Consider the following 21,108-nt stretch of genomic DNA (forward strand, 5'->3'; position numbering starts at 1 on the left):
GAAAGACAAAATATTCCAACCTGAGTTTCATATACGATTCTAAAGGAACAACTGGGGGGTAAACATTTGATTTGGAGAATTACACTTAAACAAAAATAAATACTGTAGTAATGTAAATAAATTGTATGTAAATGTACATTTTTCTCCAACCAATCTTTAATTTAACCAAATGTTTCATACAAATATTTATTTAATGTTTAAAAAAATTGTTTTGCTCCAAATTAAATACTTGTGATTTCAGAAATGTTGCTTTAAATACATGGCCATATAAAAGTAGGAAAAGAAAATCTATATCACAAATGGCAGCTCACATAATTAAGAGCAAAAATGTCCCCAAGTTAGGGAAATTCCAGAATGAAGTTGATATCTTTAAAGCATGTTATTAGTCAAAGATGATCCTGAACTCACTATAAAGATTCAACAGGCTTTACCTCTCAAGGTCAAGTCTTTTTGTAACCACAACTTAAATATTTTTAAAGGCTTTTCTATTTGGGGTTGTCATTTACACATTTATTTCTGGCTATAATTATGCCTTGATATTTAACCTGAGATTTATCTTGAAGCAGAAGGTGTTATGTTCCCTTTGACAGTATAGCTGAAAGAATTGGCTTTTTTATTTTGTTTATTTGAGGCCTAAAAAAGCTTTAGCCTAGAAAACATTCTTATATGACATGTCTTATATCATGTCTAGAAATAATCTACATAATAATAAAATATTTTCCTAAGTGTATAGGGGGTGATTTCGGACACTGCCTCTGTTATTGTAGTTCAACAGCTAATAATGATTGTTACTTCCTGCTTGAAAGGGTAAGACAAGTGTAGACCAATTAGAAGACGCGTAACCGCCTGCATCTGCAACGGACAGCAGTGTCAGCCAATTAGAATCGCCGAAACGCACGCCCACAGTGGTAAGCCCCGCCCACTAGCCTAGACCTGCAGTGAAGGTTCCCAGTCTGTTTTCAAATATAGGTCTGATTTCCTAAACACACGTTTTCAGCACATGTTGACATCGCGCCACCGTTATCAGATGAGAGAGCGGATCACTATAGTGTTGTTCAGTGCCTGTGTTTATGAGCTGACACTCACATGAGAGCCTGACCCGTCAGATCTGATCATGTCTGATTTCGAGGAGTTCGAGAAACAGCTGAGCGAGAATCGGCAAGGTACAGTAAAGACATCTGCAGTGTTCATGACCTGTGTGTGTGTGTGTGTGTGTGTGTGTGTGTGTGTGTGCTCTGCTTCAGTCTATTAAACCCTGCCTGGACATAACAGCATAACACAATTAACACAAACAATGACTGTGATGATGAATGATAAATAAACGATAGCAACTGTCACCAGGCTAATATAGGTATGTTATGAACACTATTGAAACTATTTTAATTTTAGTTTCAATATAGAATTTTTCAAGTTTTCGCAATGTTGCCATCTGTCAATCACACATGCAACTAAATGTGCATGTGCGTTTCTTCATAGGAACACATAATTGCAGAATGCATTTTAAATGATACAGATTTATTTATAATATTTAACACAGATATAGTTAGTTGCACTATATAGTGGCCCCAAAAGTATTTGGACACTTTTGAACACAAGCAATGATTGAAATATAAATATATGAATTTCATTGCATAGATAACATAATATCAAAGCAAGTGTCATCTGTGTTCAAATGCTACAGGATCCTTTTCTTCATTTACTGATCATTTTTGCTCAATCCCTGTTAATCTGCTGGTGTTTTGGGGATTTTTAGTGCCCGTCTGAAGTCCAGCAGAGGAACCACAGGTGTAGAGAATCAAACTATCAACATTATCCTCTAACATTTCACAAAGTTGTTCTTATAACATAATTCTTAGTTGTCTTCAGTAAATATTCAATACATCATTGAAAACCTAACAAATATATAAGCACTGTTATGATAAGACTGGGTTAATACTGTGTGTGTGTGTGTGTGTGTGTGTGTGTGTGTGTGTGTGTGTGTGTGTGTGTGTGTGTGTGTGTGTGTGTGTGTGTGTGTGTGTGTGTGCGCACGCTCGCTTATAAATATCCAAATGTTACAGTGTCATCTATGAGTTATTTACACTGGCTTATATGGGTGTAACAATATACTGTCTCACAATATATCACAATAAAAAGATGCAACAATATGTATCATGTATAGTTCACTCGAAATTAAAGTTTACATCAGATATGGTAATGTCACATATGGCAAAACCGTAAGGTCACACCTTTGAGCTTCCATGTTATTATTATTGATCAATTAAAAATAAAACACATTATTTAATAAAATACTACATTTTAAACATGTTAAATGTATGCAGTCATGGACAGAGTTCAAGCATATGTGTCTAACATGATACTTTATTTTTAGCTAAGTGAATTATGAATATTTATATTCTGGTGTCACTATTGCTCTGTGCATTGGGGGAGAAGAACAAGTCCAAACCTATTCAGGTCTATGACTGATGTAATAGTTTAATATACAGCGTATGTTAGAAGTAATAATTAGCCTACCATTTTAACTCTCTTTTGGCTTTGTTGAAAGCATAGTGAGATCATGTTTTGAACCGAATCATGACACAAGTGTATTGTTAGTGGCTTTTATGTACACAGTGACATCTGATATGACTTATATATATATATATATATATATATATATATATGATATAGAGCTGCTTGCATAATATCCAGTCAAGTATAATGAATCTAAGCCTTGCAAATATACAAAACAGATTCCTTCAGCAATTCTTTCACAAGTGTGTCCTTTCTTGTGATTAAATGTGTGTGGTTTGACAGATGGCATCAAATGCAAATTCTTTATTAAATACCTGTAAATTATGTAATAATAACATATTATCAAACCATCTCAGTTTTGTGTAAATACGACAAGCGTACAAAAAGTGAAAAATCCCATAGACCTCAAGCCATATCTAGACAACAGAATATCTTACTTGAGGGATCTTTTGATTTGAGCTAGTATCACCCAGAACAACTGCATAACTATCCCATCCTTCGGCCTCCTAATCATCCTCATATACTGATTGGCTTCATCACTGTCTCCTCTACACCAGTAAGCTGGTGTGTGGTGGGCGTTCTGGCGCAATATGGCTGCCGTCGCATCATCCAGGTGGATGCTGCACATTGGTGGAGGTTGAGGAGATTCCCCCCTTCTATGTAAAGCACTTTGAGTGCAGAGAAAAGCGCTATATAAATGTAATGAATTATTATTATTATTATTAAACAGGAATTAAAACGACATATTATGCCCTTTAACAAAGTCTTGATTTAGTTTTTAGGTTGTACTAGAATAGGTTTTCATGCTTGAACGTTCAAAAACACATTATTTTTCACATATTTGACATTGTTGCAGCTCCTCTCTTTCCAGTCTGTCAGTAACGCTCAGACTATGTCTGAAATCACCCCCTAAACCCTCATTCACTATTCCCTACATTACTCCACTAATATAGTCCAGTTGAAGGAGTGAATGAAAACGAGTGAGTGAATTCAGACACCGAGCGCTGGAAGACTTGCTGCTTTTGCATAGTTTGTACTTGCTGTTTAATAATTATTTGAAACTAAGCAAACTGGCAGCTCCAGTAGTAATGAAAATATTTATCTTGAACTCTGTCATGGAAACTAGCATGTATAAACCTTATACCTGTATGATATTACGTTGTACCCACATTGGACCAGCGGTTTGGAAAATGGATGGATGGATGATTCAGTTGCGGGCGCCATCTTCTGGTCAGACACGGGAATTCATTCGACACGACCCTCACAGTGCATTATGGGTATTCAATAGCTGTTGAGTGTACATTAGTTGTACTCTAGTTGTGGTGCATTGTGGGATTGAATGAGTGCTCTTGATAACATCCACTATGGTTTCAGACACCAAATGGCGGTTCCCTTAAATAGTGCCCTATTTGAGGTTATAGGTGGCGATTTCGGACACAGCCCCGGTTTAGTTCCTGTCTCTATGAAGCCCCTCCTTCTGAAAAGCTCAATGTGCTCTGATTGGTCAACTGGATCAATGTGTTGTGATTGGTCAAACATTTTGAGCGTGTTTGGGAAATGCCCCGTCCCTTACCATAACTGCTAGTTTCAACACACTACTAACTAACTCAACCAGACCCGCCCCTTTATTTAGCGTATGCCTTGGGCGGAAATTATTTAAATGAGGAATATTGTGACGTGTTCGTTCCTGGATGAAAACTCAAGACTACAATGTAGGTGTTTCAGGGAGTTCGGAAGCAGCGCACCTCTGGCTTCTGCTTAGAAATTGAACAGAGATATTTTGGATTACAGTATATTTTCACTTTTAAAGACTTGATATTTCCATTAATATGAATAACATTATTCATGCAGAGAGAGAGAGGGAGAGGCATAAGAGGAGGAGTCGCAGTAGCTCTCCTGGTCGCAGCAAGAAACGGTGCAGCTGGAGCAAAGACAGAAGCAGTCGCAGCCGAGGGAAGAGCAGTCGCAGTCGAGACCGGAAGAGCCGGGACCACAGGAGCAGCTCACGGGATCAGAAGAAACACAGGTGCCACTCAACACCAGCCTGACACTGTCCATCAGAACCAACACAGGACTTGTTTATTCTTGCACCCTTACTGTTTCTGCTGTCTGTAAAACTATAAAAGCAGTGTTGTCTTCTAAGTGGACATCACAACAATAGTTGGCAGAGTTGATTAAAGGTATAGCGGAGGATCTTTCCGAATTTTAGAAAAGACCCGCCCTCTCCAATCTGCTCCCGAGAGGGAACGCCTATTAAACGCATTCATGCAAGACAAAATGCCAAATGCCCTGCCGTGTTTTATTTACTTATTATACTGATCGATTGAGTGACCGAGGACTCAAGACATGATATGCAATGGAGAAGTAGCTTGTTGCATTTGTGTAATAAATACTATGGTGAACACATTGGAATTATCAAAAATGAACACACAAGGATTTAGAACATTTCAGCGTGATACCATTTACCATTTGGTCATAAGGCTACTTTAGACAAATTGAGATGTTTACCGTGTCTACGCGGTGCATGACTTGTGCCAGGGCTAGCATCGCTAATCATAGCTTACATTAACTTTTACTAGCAGTGATTTTAAATGGATTTCTCCAAAAGCATGCCAAACTTTACCAGTCTAGTAGAATCTTCGCGACTGCAGCATCAGTGGGAAGCCTAACCTGTGCTTTTAGCGCACGCCAGCGTGTGAAATATTCACCCAAAATCACTCTGGTCTTGTTTCTATATTCTGCGGCCTTTCTCTTCTTATCATACACTTCGTATACATTTTTTCTCTTTAGACCCTTAGCCATTTTCAAAGGAATGGCTGAAACCGTAACTCATCACACATAATACACCTGAAAGTGCGCATGCACAGAAAGCGAAAACTACCTAGGGACGAGCACGTACGACGGCCTTACGTAAACATATCACCAGAATGATTGACACTTAGGTGGACCAATAGTATAGGCTACCCACCCGGAAAAAGAAAATCCTCCGCTATACCTTTAAGTGTGCGGCTTCTTCACCATCTACTCTGATTTTTTTTTTTCTCAGCTATTCTCCACGTCGAACAAGGAAGAAAAAGATGTGCAAGTATTGGGATGTTCCCCCTTCAGGCTTTGAGCACATCACTCCAATGCAGTACAAAGCCATGCAAGGTGCGGCATGAGTAATCAAAGATCACGAGAACAGTAAATGCCGTGATCACCCGTCCCCTATGCACTTCTGATGTTGCACACGCACACAGAGGAAATAAAATGCAGCAAAATGTGTGGAGAAAGACATTTACCTCACTGGCCACTTTATTAGGTACACCTGTTCAACTGCTTGTTAATGCAAATATCTAATCAGCCAATCCCATGCAGCTACTCAAAGCATTTAGACATGTAGATCAATAAGATCTGCTGAAGTTCAAACTGAGCATCAAAATGAGGAATAAAGGTGATTTAAGTGACTTTAAATGTGTCTTGGTTGTTGGTGCCAGACGGGCTGGTCTGAGTATTTCAGAAACTGATGATCTACTGAGATTTTCACACACAACCATCTCTAGGGTTTACAGAGAATGGGCAGAAAAAGAGTAAATATCCCTTATTTAAAATAAAAGAGGAGAATGACCAGATTCAGCTGATAGAAAGACAACAGTAACTCAAATACAAGTCGTTACAATGGAGGTATGCAGAAGAGCGTCTCTGAACACACAACATATCAAACCTTGAAGCAGCAGCAGAAAACACACTGGTGACACTCCTGTCAGCTAAGAACAAGAAACTGAGGCAACAATTCACACTAGCTCACCAAAACTGGACAGTAGAAGACTGGAAAAACATTACCTGGTTTGATGAGTCTCTATTTCTGCTGCAACGTTCAGATAGGAGGGTCAGAATTTGGCATGAAAGCATGGATCAACAATGCCTTGTATCAGCGGTTCAGGCTGCTGCTGGTGTAATGGTGTGAGGGATATTTTTTTGCTTTCCTGAGTATTGTTGCTGACCATCTCTATCCCTTTATGACCACATTGTATCATCTTCTGATAGCTTCTTCCAGCAGGATAACATGCCATTTCACAAAGCTCAAGTCATCTCCAACTGGTTTCTTGAACTTGACAATTAGTTCACAAAGCTGAAGTGGTGAGAAAAAAAGTCAGAATTGTGAGATAAAAAGTCTCAATTACTTATTTTTTTTATTAAACGGCAGAAACAAGCTTCCATTGGATGCAGGGTAACATTTTGAGTTAAAAAAATTATGTAAAACATTATAAAACTCAGACTATATGGCCTGGTTTCACAGACAGTGCTTAGATTACGCCAGGATTAGGCCTTCAAGTAGTTTTTATAAACGTGTCTTAGAAAAAAACATGGTGTAATACTGATGTGCATCTTGAGACAAAACAATGGCATTGACATATTTTAAGATATATGAGTGCGAGTTTCTTTCAGTTAAAACAGCTCAAACATGCATTTTAGTCTGGGACTAGTTTAAGCCTTGTCTGCGAAACCGGGCATAAATGTTCAGATGTGCCACATTAAATCTGTAGTAAAAGAGTTGATAGACTAAGAGTTTTTGTTGTATTTATTCTTTTGTGAGAAACACTCAACTCTCATCCATTTAACATTTGAAAGGAAATTCTTTTTTACATTTTGGTGTTTTACAGCACACCATGTTTTCAACTGAAATAATTCAATATTTGGCTGAACTGTGCTTGAATTGGTTGTGTTGTAATGTAGCTGCTGGGCAGATCCCCAGCATTGCCCTGCTGGCTACATCCACTAATGCTGGTTTGGCAGTCGCACCCACACAAGTGCCCGCCGTTGGCAGCCAGATGACCAGGCAAGCACGACGCCTGTATGTTGGCAACATCCCGTTTGGCATCACTGAGGTAAGTGTCCCAGAATAGTGTCCCTCAAAACATTTTTTTTTGTACAGTTCAGTTCTTATCCTCTTGTGCAATGACGAATCAGCCATTTAACTTGAAAGTTACAGATGAAAAGTTATTTCTAGAAATGAGAGTTAAAGTTTGTTTTGATGTAAAGAGGTTTTTTTGTATTTTTTATTTTTATAAAGAAATACATTTCTCTGGGAAAGTCCTGCTTTTATGTTTATCTCTCAGGAGTCAATGGCTGAATTCTTCAATACCCAGATGAGACTTGCAGGACTGTCTCAAGCTCCCAGCAATCCTGTGCTCGCAGTGCAGATCAACCAGGACAAGAACTTTGCTTTCTTAGAGGTGAGACAATACAGATGTCACTCAGTTAAGTAGTCTGACAGAAATAGACTGCAATAGAATGATAAAGAATATAGGAATATATTTGTAAAGACAATAATAATGGTGGAGTGTTAATATTAGTAAAGTCACTTGAATTTCAAATGTAATTTGGTCCATAAAAGTTTTAATTAAAAGTCTTGTTTCCATCCATTGTAGTTTTGCTTAGCAAACAAACAAATGTAATCCATAGGCCTAATGCCATAAAAATATCTTTCCATATTGTTGTTCTAGGCATTTCAATATTGTGCATGTTTTAAACACATGATGACATCGGAAGACAACCAAAGCTTTACAAAATCTACAGAAATGACGATCAAAGCGCCAATAAGGGTGTGTTCACACTTGGCCGGTTTGGTTTGATTTAAACAAACTCTGGTGTGATTGCTCTGTTAGTGCGGTTCAAGTGTGAACGCTGCCATCCGAACAAGCGGACCAAGACCCAACTTTTCAGAGTGTCTCAGTCCACTTCCAAACAATCTCTGGTGCGGTTCGACTGAAATATGAATGTAACATTGACCAAAGACATCTAAACGAACCAAAAACGAAACGTGATTTCAAGATGCGACTCTAAAAAGGACCGAATGCTTAAGCATACCTGGGGTACTTCTAAAATACTTAAATAGATGTATTAGAAGTTTCTGTGCAAAACGTATTTTTGAAATGGTTCAGTTTATCTCTGCTGGATCTCAATCTGTAGAATCATAGAGCTACAATCATCTTTGCTAAAGTTACACATCAATCATAATCAGAGCTTTAGACTATGAATGAGATCAGTGAATCAGGTCATTACATGATGATTACGCCATTATCAAAACTTAACCATCATGACCTGATCTTATTTTCTCTTGCATTGCTTTATAAATACAAAGTTGCAGCAACCAAGAGAAAATCTAATGTTAAAAAGTCAAGAGCCCAACTAAAGCAAACACTGATCATCATAATGGTGAATAACAAAAACATTCAATAAAACATCAACATCTAAACCTCTGTTAATTCTCAATAAGAACTTTCATAGATGTATGAAATGAAGTCAAACTGGTTAATAATAAGGTTAATGGCTGGAGGTCAGTTGTGTTTCGTCTCTTTTTTTCTGTTCTTGTTGTTTCCTTTTCCTCAGTGATTCTGCTTGTTGACAGCAGGTGTTCATCATTAATGCCCAATCGTTACTCAATTAATCATTTAATTATCTCATCAACTCCAACAATGCTTCAGTGTATTTTAACCCTGTAGTGTGGACCAGAGTCCTGCACGGGTCCATTTTTGGAGACCCGCCCCCGCCCGTACCCGCAAAGTTCAGCACCAGATCCGACCCGTCACCCGTGATAATATCAAAATTAAATCCGCACCCGCCCAGACCCGTTAATATTTGGCCCGTTACCCGACCCGTGCCCGCGATAAACCACACAGGTGACGCGTTCATGTAACATAAGGGTGCGCTGCCAATAACGCACCTAAAAGCTGTCACAAAGAACTTGGAAAAGTAATGATTATTAATAGGCCTATGTCAAATATATCAATGAGATATTTCAATTGTTTATTAATAAGCAAGTGTTTTCTGTGTCAAAGATGACGATGCTGACTCGCGAACTTCGCAGTAGTGAACGCGCCAGAGAGAAATGCACATTTCATACGGATTATAAGCAGAGAACAGTCTGTTTTCTTTCGTTTTGAATTGTTTTGTTTAAAAGTACACATTTCATGCTTTCTATTTCTCAGGTCTGTGAGGCAAGTAGCTTATACGTTGAGTTTCGGTTCATTTAAGTTCATCAGTTCACGCGCGGGCGCCTCCGGCCGTGTCCTGATTATATTGCCTGCCTGCTATATTTACTTATTTATTAAATCCCGGAATTTGGTAGATGAAACATTGATTAAAATTAAGATACAATTAATACAAAACGAAATTCACTTTAAGGAAAGGCTGAACAAACTTAATGAAGTGGTCAAAATCATGTCTGCCCACTCCATTTGTCTCACGATATTCGGGATCATCTTATCTTATTCATGCTTTTCACTTTTCATATAATCAACATGAAATATATAAAACAAATTATATTATTTTATTTAAACATAAATATGAAACTAAATCGTTTTTTAATGACTGGGCTACAACACATAGGCCTATTAGCCTACAGTACAGAGACATTTAATGTCGCAACTTGGTCGGACTAAAAGGGGAGAAAAAAATTAAATTGGGTCGGTCCTAAATTGACAGGGTCGGTCGGGTTACGGCAAACAAGATTATTTTTAAGGATGGCCTGAATAAAACACATATTTTCGTATGTGTAATGCTGGTAATTTAGACAAATATTGCACATATTTTTCATCCGCTACCCGCCCGCAAGGAGTTCATTATCCGCCCGCGTCCCCGCCCGTGAATTTTAGGAATGTCACAATCCACCCGTTTCAGCCACTTTTATGCGGGTACCCGCGGATACCCGCGGGTACCCGACCCGTTGCAGGACTCTGGTGTGGACCCATATGAACACTGAGCAGTGTTATAGATTTTTCTGTATATGTGTCTTTCTCGCATTTATAAATTATCCTCTCCCTTTACATCTGTCACAATAATTCAAAATGTTGTTTTACCCTTGCCATTCAAAGAAACCATACATCTCACATATTTCAAAAGGGCATCTTGCTTTTTTATTATTTATTATACATTTCTTAAATAATCAAACTTCAACAACATAAGGGCAGTTGATGATGCTTTTAAGTGACACTCGAGTGATCAAGAATATTCCATTGTACAAATAAGATTTCCTTTGATTCCTCTGTCCTCATTCATTGTCTTTCCTTGCAACCGTCCCTCGTATCCAAAGGGGGTGGAGCTGCGACGTGAGGAAAGGAAGTGAGGATGCACAAATAAGAAATTATTCTGATTTTTCTGATTTTTTCAGCGTCGGAAGCGCATCTCCCTCATTTGTTTGTTTAACGTAGGAATTCCAGCCACTGTTTTGACTCCTTTACACATTTAAAAGCTTTTCACCAGTTGTCAGCTGGTACAAAATACCTTCAAATATATGCACATACAACAAGCATGTTTAGCTCTGCACACAGCATTGGTTTGGATGTTCTCTAAGTTCTGCCATAAAGTATACGTCATTAAATCTGTTTTTTGTTTTGAATCTTTGCGTTGAGTGTTAAAAATTACGATGTAAACGCTAAGTGAACCAGGAATAAATGTATAATTTTCTTTTTTGGTCCAGACTAAAAGAACCAAGAGAACCAAACCACAAGTGTGAACACAGGATTTAACACATTTAAGGAAACTGGGCTACTCTGAGCTATTCCTGACTGAATCAGACTGTCTATCTTCCCCAGTTTCGATCAGTGGATGAAACCACTCAGGCCATGGCATTTGATGGCATTATCTTTCAAGGACAGTCGCTGAAGATCAGACGTCCACATGACTACCGCCCTCTTCCCGGTATCTCTGAGCAGCCCGCTTTTCATGTTCCAGGTCAAGACTTTTGCCATGTTTTACCTTTTCATGTGTTTTAGATCAGCAGTCTATTAAACATTGTACAACTTTCTACAGGGCTTTTTCAAAATAAAGGGCCAGATTTACTAAACAGGGCGAATTAGCGTGAGACTGAAATCCCATATAAGCATTGACGGGGCTGTAAATTTCTAAAGACGGTCTACTGTCAATGCACTAATTAAAGTACACAGACGCAGAAGCTTATTTCCATTGCGACCAAAGCAATCTACCAAGAGCAGGAAATGCAGTAAGGTCAGCAACAAAAATAACTGTTCACGCCTTTTCATCGCTAATTTCTCTCTGCCTGTCTTTGGTAAATCAGACAGTGGTGGGGAAAGAGGGTTTGCGATGCCGCTGACGCAAGCTGTTATTAAATCTGGCCCAAAGTCTGCAATTTATGCACCACTGGCAACATCAAACAGAACTGCAATTGATTTCTTTTTATGGATTAGACATAACAACATTGGCTCAACTAATGGTGTCAGTTTGTGTTAGGATTACCTGTTTTTCTGACACACCAAAAAAATATGCCATTGGTTGAGTCAGTAAGCCACAAGAAGGGTTGAGTTTTGAATTCTTATTTTGAAGATATAGAAAACTGACTTAAACACAACCAATTTTTTTTTTATGTTGCCATGTTTATTTATATTGTCCACGGCATTAAAATCCTGTTGTCCTTGTTTTTCAGGTGTTGTTTCCACAGTTGTACCGGACTCCCCTCATAAACTCTTCATTGGAGGTCTACCAAATTATCTCAATGATGATCAGGTACACTTTAACCTTGCTTCTCCATCAGTTAATCAGTTATTAGGACCTAAGGTCAGTTGGTTGTGTACACTAGCAAAGAGTATCCCATTTTCGTATTGCCCATTCAAAATTGTGTTTGTCAGAATATATACATGTGTGGAAATAGTACATATTACTTTACTGACATACAGAAAGCCTGTAGCTGAAATCCCTTTAGTGTAACATCATCAGCCATGACACTTTTAATCTAACTGGTAGATCATTTTTTCATTTTTTAAATGTTAAGACCACATTGAAAGAGTGAAATGGATACCTGTTGATATTTAGGCTACGTTCACACTGCAAGCAAATGTGCCCATTTTTAATTTTCTGCTCAAATTCATTCCAAACTGCAGACTAAATAAATAAAATAAAATAAAATTTGTTTTTATATAACTATAAAATATAAATAAATATAAATATAAATAGTTTTATTTTTATTTTTATTTGTATTATATATATATATATATATATATATATATATATAATACAAATAAAAATAAAACTATTAAATGTGGATAACTGAATAATATATAAATATTAACCAAAAACTTACATTAAAAACTTAAACGAAAATTAGAAAGGCAACTGCCATGGCAACTTAAAATCCTAAAATTACTGAAATGGAAACTGGAATTAAATTAATTAATTAATTTTAAAAATGACAAAAACACAGAATAAAATAAATTAATACTGAACTAAAATTAAACCTGAAAATATAAAAGTAAAAGCTAATTCAATATATTAATAAATACTATGTAATATTATGAAATAACATTGTTTTGTTGTCATTAAACTAGCCCTGTAAACTCTGTACTTTGTTTGCAATGATAAATAGGTTTCATGTCAATATCTTGCAAAAATTGTGGCTATGTGTCAGTCATTGATGTGTTTGATTATTTGACCCAATCTTCTCTGACCCATGAAAAGAGCAATTAGTGGTGCAAGGAATATTCCAGTGTTTAAATGGCTGACAATGCAGAAAAATACTCACAAAATAAGAATATAATAAATAAATACGGTACAATAAATGCCTCCAAAAATGTAATATTTAACTTATAATATGCTATGATTATGTCCAAGTTATGTATTAGTTAAAATTGAAATAATCGCATGAATTCCGACTTGATTGTTCACACTGATGCAAACAAAATTGTAACTGAATTCATATTTTTGCTCTTCACACTGTCATCCAAAAGCAGATCTGTGTCACATGAGAGGGATCTGGTCCACATTCAGCTGCGGTGTGAATATAGCTGATTAGATTTTTGATAGGAGCCGTAATTACAGCAAAATTTGCAGTTATATGTGCAGGTGAAGATGGAGTAAAGCTAGAAGTCACACACCATATTTCATAAGTGCGCTTGCAGAAGTTTGTTGTTTCTATTGCAGACACAACCGAGGGGGTTTGGGTAATGGTGCACCTCATTGATCTAATTGGATTTTAGCTAACTAACTAATTTAATCAATTGGAGCTGAATGTACCCTGGTATTTATTTCATTCATATTCTCATATATTTTCTTTCTTGCAGTCGCTGTTACTGCTTTGAAACTCACAGCTCTTTCATTTTTTGTTCCCCCACTTTGTCCCCCAGCTAGGGGCCCGTAAGATCGTTAAGTCTGCGCTCATAATTTGTTCAGTAGTTCTGATCTACTGCTGCCATGCCAACATGTAACACAAGGCAAGTAAGACATTCAGTTCCTCACACGGATTCACCTCCTGTCAGCAGGGACCCTCCCCTCGCTGTCCTCTCTCTTCCTTCACTCTCTCGGAGCGCGAACATCACTAAAGGGTCTTTGGGTAACTGGGTTGGGCTTTTGGAGGGCTGTGAATGTGAAATGTTTTGGAACGTTTGGTTGAAGCAAATTCAGCTCTCTGCAATGTGCATATAAAACAAACGGGGAAGTGACTCACATTGATGTTAGACCACTTCATGTCTACCGTAGGGCTCATTTTGACTGGTCTGAATGATTTGAAATTTGGAGAAACTTTTCAGAAACTTTGATTGTTAAAAAATGTTTTTATCATTGCATGCAAAGAAAGGACCTTTCTTTATGCACCTTTCTTACATTATTTTAAAGTGTCCCTATTATGCTTTTTATTATTGTCTTCCTAAAGAAAGAACCGAATCTGAACCCCCTGAAACAAGTCGTCAGTAATTCCAGGCTTACTTCGTGCTCGAACCTTCGGTATGTCTGGAGTTAGAGTTTGGTTCATGTTGACGACATGTCGAGAAGACGCTGTTTTCTGCGCTGCAAAAGCAAAACCACTTTTCATGCACTTCCAAAGGATAATTACTCGCGCTCAAAATGATACGGTACAACCGACGGCATTTTACCGTTCATATCACAGGCTACGTTTACATGCAACCAAATAATTCAATAAGTCTTCATGTAAACACCTTAATCGATCCGATTTAGCTCGATCCGACTGAAATTTCGATCAGATTGAAAGGGGTGGTTTATTCCTTTTCTAATCCGATCGAGAGGACATGTAAACACTTGATCGGATTGAATAAAGTGTCATATAAATAAGTGTCCCGTCATTCTAAAATTCTCCTTTCGACTGGTTTTGGGCATTTTTACTGCGTGATAAATATAAGCAGCACGACACAACGGTTCATATGCTCATTTACTCCAAATTATGAGCCAGAAATTGATAAATGTTAAGTCTACTGTTTAAAACAAATAAATAACCGTTGTAGGAGATTAATTAGTAGGCCTATGCGCAACATCGGAAAAAAATCAATGCGCAACATCAAAAAATCTATTCCAATTTGAAGCTTGTGACATATAAACGCGCACATCAACCCGATCACATGTTTAGCGTTCATGTAAACACTACATTCAGATTCATCAGTTGGGAATAAATTCAGTCCGATTGAAACAAAAGTTGTGCATGTAAACGTAGCCACTGTTTATCAAGTGCTGAGGAAGATCCGGAGCTGAAATTCAGATATGCTAATGAGCGTTTGGTTTCCGAGCAGAGCAGAGTAGACCAATTACAACTTCAAGACACTGTGAAAAAAAAGAGGTGATGCTGCAATATATATTATGAGAATACAATTTTTATAAAAAATTGTTTTGCCTTGGATGCATGTAAACCTGACCTCCAAAACAACATTAGGAACCTTTAAAATAGCATAATAGTGGCACTTTTGTATGTGACTGCTTTAAGAAATTGCGCTTTGTCATAGTCTAAACCAGGAGGGGCAGTTTTAAGGGGCGCTCACACTAGGCTTTGAGCATGTGAAATTCTTCGGACACTGCAATAGACGACATATGACGTCACACTCTTTTTACATTTTCCAAATTCTGTGACGGGTCATTCTTCTATTGGTCACATGTCTTCATGTGATACAAATTCGAGTTCCCCAAGCTTTGAAATTCATCAAAACCTTCGCATGAATTAGTTTCTCGTGTTCCACATTTGCCAGTGGAACAAAAAGTGTAGTGTAACCGCCCCTTAAGACTCAGAAACACAACTGTAGTTACACTGAATAAACATATTGCATAAATCATAATAATAATTGTAATATTGAGAATGGCTGGAGTGAAGACCACTAGAATCGTCCCCTTCTGCATTCATAAAAAGAAGGGAAAATCAAGATAATAATGTTTTCTTGTGTTCAACATGTGTCGTGTGGTGTGTCGATGTACTGCAGGAATAGAGCGCAACAGCTGACCTTTTCAGTGGCCTTGGTTTCAGAAGTATATTTTCTATTCATTTCAGTCTCCCTGTAGTCAATATTTTTATCCCTTAAGACTCATCTTTGATCACCAAAATTACATATTTAAAATTTCTTCATGGCTTAAAATATCTTGACTGTAACTCGACACCCTTGCCTCATTTAGTATACGCGGTTCTATGAATATGCAAATGAGCCCCGCCTCCACTCACCCGCACCAGCTCAGAGATCCACTCATTACACATTGATCTGATTGGTTAAGGTAGTTTGTGACGTCAGAAACACCAGCGATTTCAAACTGTGTTTTTGAGACTGTCTTTGGTTCACTGCAGTTTTAAGGAGAAAATACTCCGCAATGGTGTCGACTTATGAATTTGCACATGATTTGTCTTAAAGCATATTAAAAACACCACATAGACATATAAACAACAATAAAAGCTTGATTTTCTCCACAAGGGGACTTTAAAACCTAAAAGTGAGTAAACAAAAGTATAAGACTGTATAATAAGGTCTTTATGGGGGAATGAAGTTCAACATTTTGAATCATGTAATCATGAGCTTATGCAGTTTTATCCATTATTGTTTAAAAAAATCTCTATTTCTCTTTGGAGACAGTGAATGAGATTTTAACTCCCAGAAGCCACTGTTGCGCTCTATTGGACCTGCCATCTTGTACACCCCCATCATGGGTTCACTGGACAGGATTGGGTAGGATTTGCACTGTCAGCTGCTGTTGTGTTCACATACCTGTGCGTCCTCGACTGTTGTGCAGGTTAAAGAGCTCCTGACATCATTTGGTCCTCTCAAAGCCTTCAACCTTGTGAAAGACAGTGCCACATCACTGTCCAAAGGCTATTCTTTCTGTGAATATGTGGATATCAGCGCGACTGACCAGGTCAGTCAATTCAGGTTTAAGTATCAAAGGAACACATCCTCTTAGTTTACATGGATCATTATTGGTTAATGCACATATATTATTGAAAAGTGAAGTCAAAATGAATCTCATAAAACATGTCATAAGGACATAAACGGGTTATATTTCATCCCAAATGTCAAAGACATATATATAAAGATATATTTAGCTAATTATTTGCTTACTACATATCAAGGAAACAGGGACTCTACACTGATGAGCCAAAACATTATGACCAAACACAAGTGAAGTGAATATCATTGATCATCTCCTAACAAGGCCACATATTAAGGTCTGGGTAGATTAGATGGTAAGCAAACAATCAGTTCTTGTAATCAACATGTTGGATACAGGAGAAATGGGCAGGAATAAAGATATGAGTGACTTTGACAAGGGCCAAATTGTTATGGCAAAGCGATTGAGTCAGAGTATCTCTGAAACGGCTTGCTCTCAGTAAGAAGTGGTGTGAATTTACCAACAGTGGTCCGAAGAGGGACAAACCACAAATCGTCTACATGGTGTTGGGCTCCCAAGGCTCATTGAAGCACGAGGGCAACGAATGCTATTCTGTCTGGTCCGAGCCAACCGAAGGTCTACTGTGGTACCAGAAGTCACACACAATTTGAATGATGGTTATGGGAGTAATGTGTCACAACACACAGTGCATCTTCTGCGTATAGGGCAGAGTAGCCACAGACCAATCAGAGTGCCGATGATGACCCCTGTCCATCGCCGAAAGTGCCTACAATGGTGTTCCCTGGTGGAAGTGGCCTCTTTCAGCAGGATAATGCACCCTGCCACACATTGTTCAGGAATGGTTTGAGAAACATGATGAAGAGTTCAAGTTGTTGCCCTGGACTCCAAATTCTCCAGATCTCAATACATTTGGGAATCTGTGAGATTTGCTGGACTGACAAGTTCGATCCACTGTGGCTCCACCTCACAACCTACAGGTCTTGAAGGATCTGCTGCTAACGTCTTGGTGCCAGAAACCACAGGACACCTTCAGGGATCTCGTACAGTCCATGCCTCGACAGGTCGGGGCTGTTTTGTCAGCATGCGGAAGACCAACATCATATTAGGCAGGTTGTCACAATGTTTTGGCTCATCTGTGTATATATATTTTATTATTAACTTTTTTATTTTGTTTTACGGTTTACACAAAACCATTTTCAACTAAAAACGTAAAACCTTTTATGTGTTTTGGCCGTTCGTTTACACGACAGCGGCGTTTTGGGCGCCTGAAAACGCAAAGTTTTGAAAACGGGTTTCGAAGTGCACGTTTTTGAGAACGGTCTCCGTGTAAACAACAAAAACGTGAATCTCTGAAGACGATGATGTCACGCACATGCATATTACGTATTCAGTCTATAGTTTTGAATCGCCATCTAAAGGCCTGGCAGAAGAATTCAGCGTTTTAGACGTTTTCGCGGATCCGTGTAAATGAGGATTGTTTTGACAATGGTGTCGTCTGTACGTGGAGAACTCAAAGTAAAAACTTCTCAGTTTTAAGCATATCGTTGTCGTGTAAACGTACCCTAAGACTATTAAGGATGGTCAATGATACAGTAGGTCAAAAGAGATTGACTCAGATAGCGGTTCTGTTTTGTTCAGGCAGTAGCTGGATTACATGGCATGCAGCTCGGCGATAAAAAGCTCATCGTCCAGAGGGCAAGTGTGGGCGCCAAGAATGCCAATCCTGTAAGTTCCAGCCCTCAACACTTCAACACAACAGTTCATGAATGTCTTATTATTTTGCCATAACAGCTGACCATTATTGACAAGAACAATGAAGCTGTTTACTTATATGGCCATCTTCAAGCTCTCAGCTGTGTCAGAGGTCCAGTCTCGCATCATGTCTTCTCTGCATGCAGACTGCTGTCGTAGAGACGCCAGTCACGCTCCAGGTCCCGGGACTGCAGCGGGTGCAGAACTCTGGCCTGCCCACCGAGGTGTTGTGTCTGCTGAACATGGTCATGCCGGAGGAGCTGCTGGACGACGAGGACTATGAGGAGATCCTGGAGGACATCCGTGAGGAGTGCTGCAAGTACGGCACTGTGCGCTCTATCGAGATCCCGAGGCCCGTGGATGGTGTGGAGGTGCCAGGCTGTGGGAAGGTGATGAGTGCCTTCAAGAGTAGGAAATAACCTGAAAACATTCACATAATCAATATTCATAATCAATTGGTCAGATTTTAATAGGATTCGAGGAATAGTTCAGCTCTACAGTGAATTAAAATTCTGCCATTATTTACTTACCTTGTTATTTTATAAAAGAGCACATACTGGATATTTATTAAAAAAAAAAAATAAAAAAAAATACATATAGCTTTGGAACAGCATGAAGATTAATAAATGGTGACAGAATGTAAATTTTGAGCGAATTCGAAATGTAATTTTATTAATTTTTTTATTTATTACTGAGGCTCTGTTTGCATCATTGCATCATTATTATTAAGTAAAACTAAAACCATTAAAAAAACATTTTCTTACTTGAAATAAAATAAGCATTAACTGAAATAACACAAAATATAAAAAACGTATTTACTTTAGGGTAGTTGCCACGGCAACATTTCTCATTTTCGTTTATTTGAACTTGATGTACTTAAATAATTAAAGCTAAATCTAAAAAAAAAACTAAAAAAACATTCACATAAAACAAAATAGACATTCAAACATCAACAAAAAACGAATAAAAAGACAAAAACACAATTACTTAACATTACAAACTAAAAAATTTAAATGACTTAACATTAAAAATATGAAAATAAAAACTACTCTAAAAAGTACTGTAAAACTCACAGTAACTTACTGGCAATTTTGGTTGCCAGTAAGATTGTAAATTAACAAAAGTACCATAAATCAGCAACTACAATTGTACTGTAAAAGCACAGCACAACTGCGAAAAGCAGCAAAACAAGAGCAGCTGTTCATTTACAGTTCTTTACTGTAATTTTAGTTACAGTATGCATCATCAATTTAACGCGAATCCCTGCTAGCAAACAAACGCACTCGCACTCATGCATGTGCTAATGCAGTTAGCAAAGAGATTATCACTGAATTGGCAATTCAAAATATTAACTAAAACTATAATAGTATCTCAATATTGCTGTTTAAATACTTCTCAATACTTATTCATACTCCAAGGCTTGTCTTATAGCGGTAGTTTCTCTCTGTTGCAGATTTTCGTGGAGTACGTCTCTGCTGCTGAATGCCAGAAGGCCATGCAAGCGCTGACGGGACGCAAGTTTGCTAACCGTGTGGTGGTCACCAAATACTACGATCCAGACATGTATCACAGACATGAGTTCTGAGGGCAAAGAGAGAGAATGCAACATCTGAGTGTGACGATTTAATGAGCTGTATGTAGTTTTACACTTGTCATCTTCTACTTTGACTTCTCAATTACTTTTCCTTATTGAAAAAAATTGATCTGAGTAGCCATGTAGAAATAACTGAGTCATTTAGTACAGCAGTGTCAAGCGATCTCTTCCATGTTAACGGGTGTTCACACATATGGTGATTTACACTAGTCACTCATTTTCAACGAGAATTGGTGATTTCCAAAATCAAGCGGGCATCAGGCAACGTGATGTGATGTGGGCGTGGCCAGGAGGGTTTAGTTTTAGGTAAATGACAGCTGACAAACTACAATTAGGAGTGAAGGCATTAGAGCACATGTGATTTGTCTTGTGTGAGATAGAGGACAGGAGCGATTTCACTGTATGATTCATTATCAATTGAGCACTGAGTAGGAATGACCAAATATACTGCCACTCGATGAGCTGATGAAATCACTGTATGTGTGAACATAAATCCTGCAGCAGTGTATGACAAAACATCTTGTTGGCCCCGCCCACAGTGAAACCCCATTGGTCCAAAATCCTGCTTCAGTTACCTGTGTTTGAAACATCAGATTTGCTCTATTTGACTGTGATTTTGAGGCTTCGTGAGAACAGAAATATCACTCGACACCTGAAACTTGTCATGTTGTGCCTATACTTAGAACAAAGAATATCAGAATAGGACATGATTCTCAGACTAGAGATTGTTTTGTGTGTCTTTGTATTAACCTGACGCTAAATGCTAACTTCACACAACACTGAACACTGCAAACACACAACCCAGATGCATTACATGCTCTTTAACATAGACATTGAACGAGTTTTGTTAGGAACAGAGCTTATGCGTCATACTAATGACAGCTTATTCATGTTACTGTCTTTTTTAACTTATCAAATATCAAATATTTAAGTCAACAAATGCCTCCATGATGTATTATATCATATTATATTATATTATTATAATAAATATATTGCTGTTTTTATTTCCACATTATACACTGTAATTATTATTATTACTATTTTTATTTATTTTTGGGATTAAGGTAATAAGCAAATATGCTATTATCATGAACATTTATATTATAAATTTTATATTAATTTATATTAATATAATTAATATAAATTTT

The 21,108-nt window shown here is 37.8% G+C and overlaps 1 protein-coding gene across 1 annotated transcript; it reads left to right on the forward strand.

The window, feature by feature from the left end:
- Window positions 1-921: 921 nt before the first annotated feature.
- Window positions 922-20,872, forward strand: LOC309511059 (splicing factor U2AF 65 kDa subunit-like). Its single transcript, XM_082186090.1, has 11 exons — window positions 922-1,163; window positions 4,366-4,540; window positions 5,561-5,664; window positions 7,231-7,382; window positions 7,614-7,730; window positions 11,091-11,229; window positions 11,939-12,018; window positions 16,498-16,620; window positions 18,253-18,339; window positions 18,513-18,755; window positions 19,820-20,872. Exons 1-11 carry the CDS (start codon window positions 1,115-1,117, stop codon window positions 19,949-19,951), a joined length of 1,401 nt encoding a protein of 466 aa, XP_082042216.1. The 5' UTR covers window positions 922-1,114; the 3' UTR covers window positions 19,952-20,872.
- Window positions 20,873-21,108: the final 236 nt, after the last annotated feature.

This window comes from Leuciscus leuciscus (assembly GCF_965113295.1).
Source record: "Leuciscus leuciscus genome assembly, chromosome: 1".
In the NCBI taxonomy this organism is placed as follows: Eukaryota; Metazoa; Chordata; class Actinopteri; order Cypriniformes; family Leuciscidae; genus Leuciscus; species Leuciscus leuciscus.

Bases quoted from the DNA above. Each gene is read 5' to 3' on its own strand.
- LOC309511059 (XM_082186090.1), top strand. From the start codon at position 1,115: ATGTCTGATTTCGAGGAGTTCGAGAAACAGCTGAGCGAGAATCGGCAA. The intron at 5,665-7,230 runs GTGCGGCATGAG...GTTGTAATGTAG, and splicing joins GCAGTACAAAGCCATGCAAG to CTGCTGGGCAGATCCCCAGC. The intron at 7,731-11,090 runs GTGAGACAATAC...TATCTTCCCCAG, and splicing joins AGAACTTTGCTTTCTTAGAG to TTTCGATCAGTGGATGAAAC.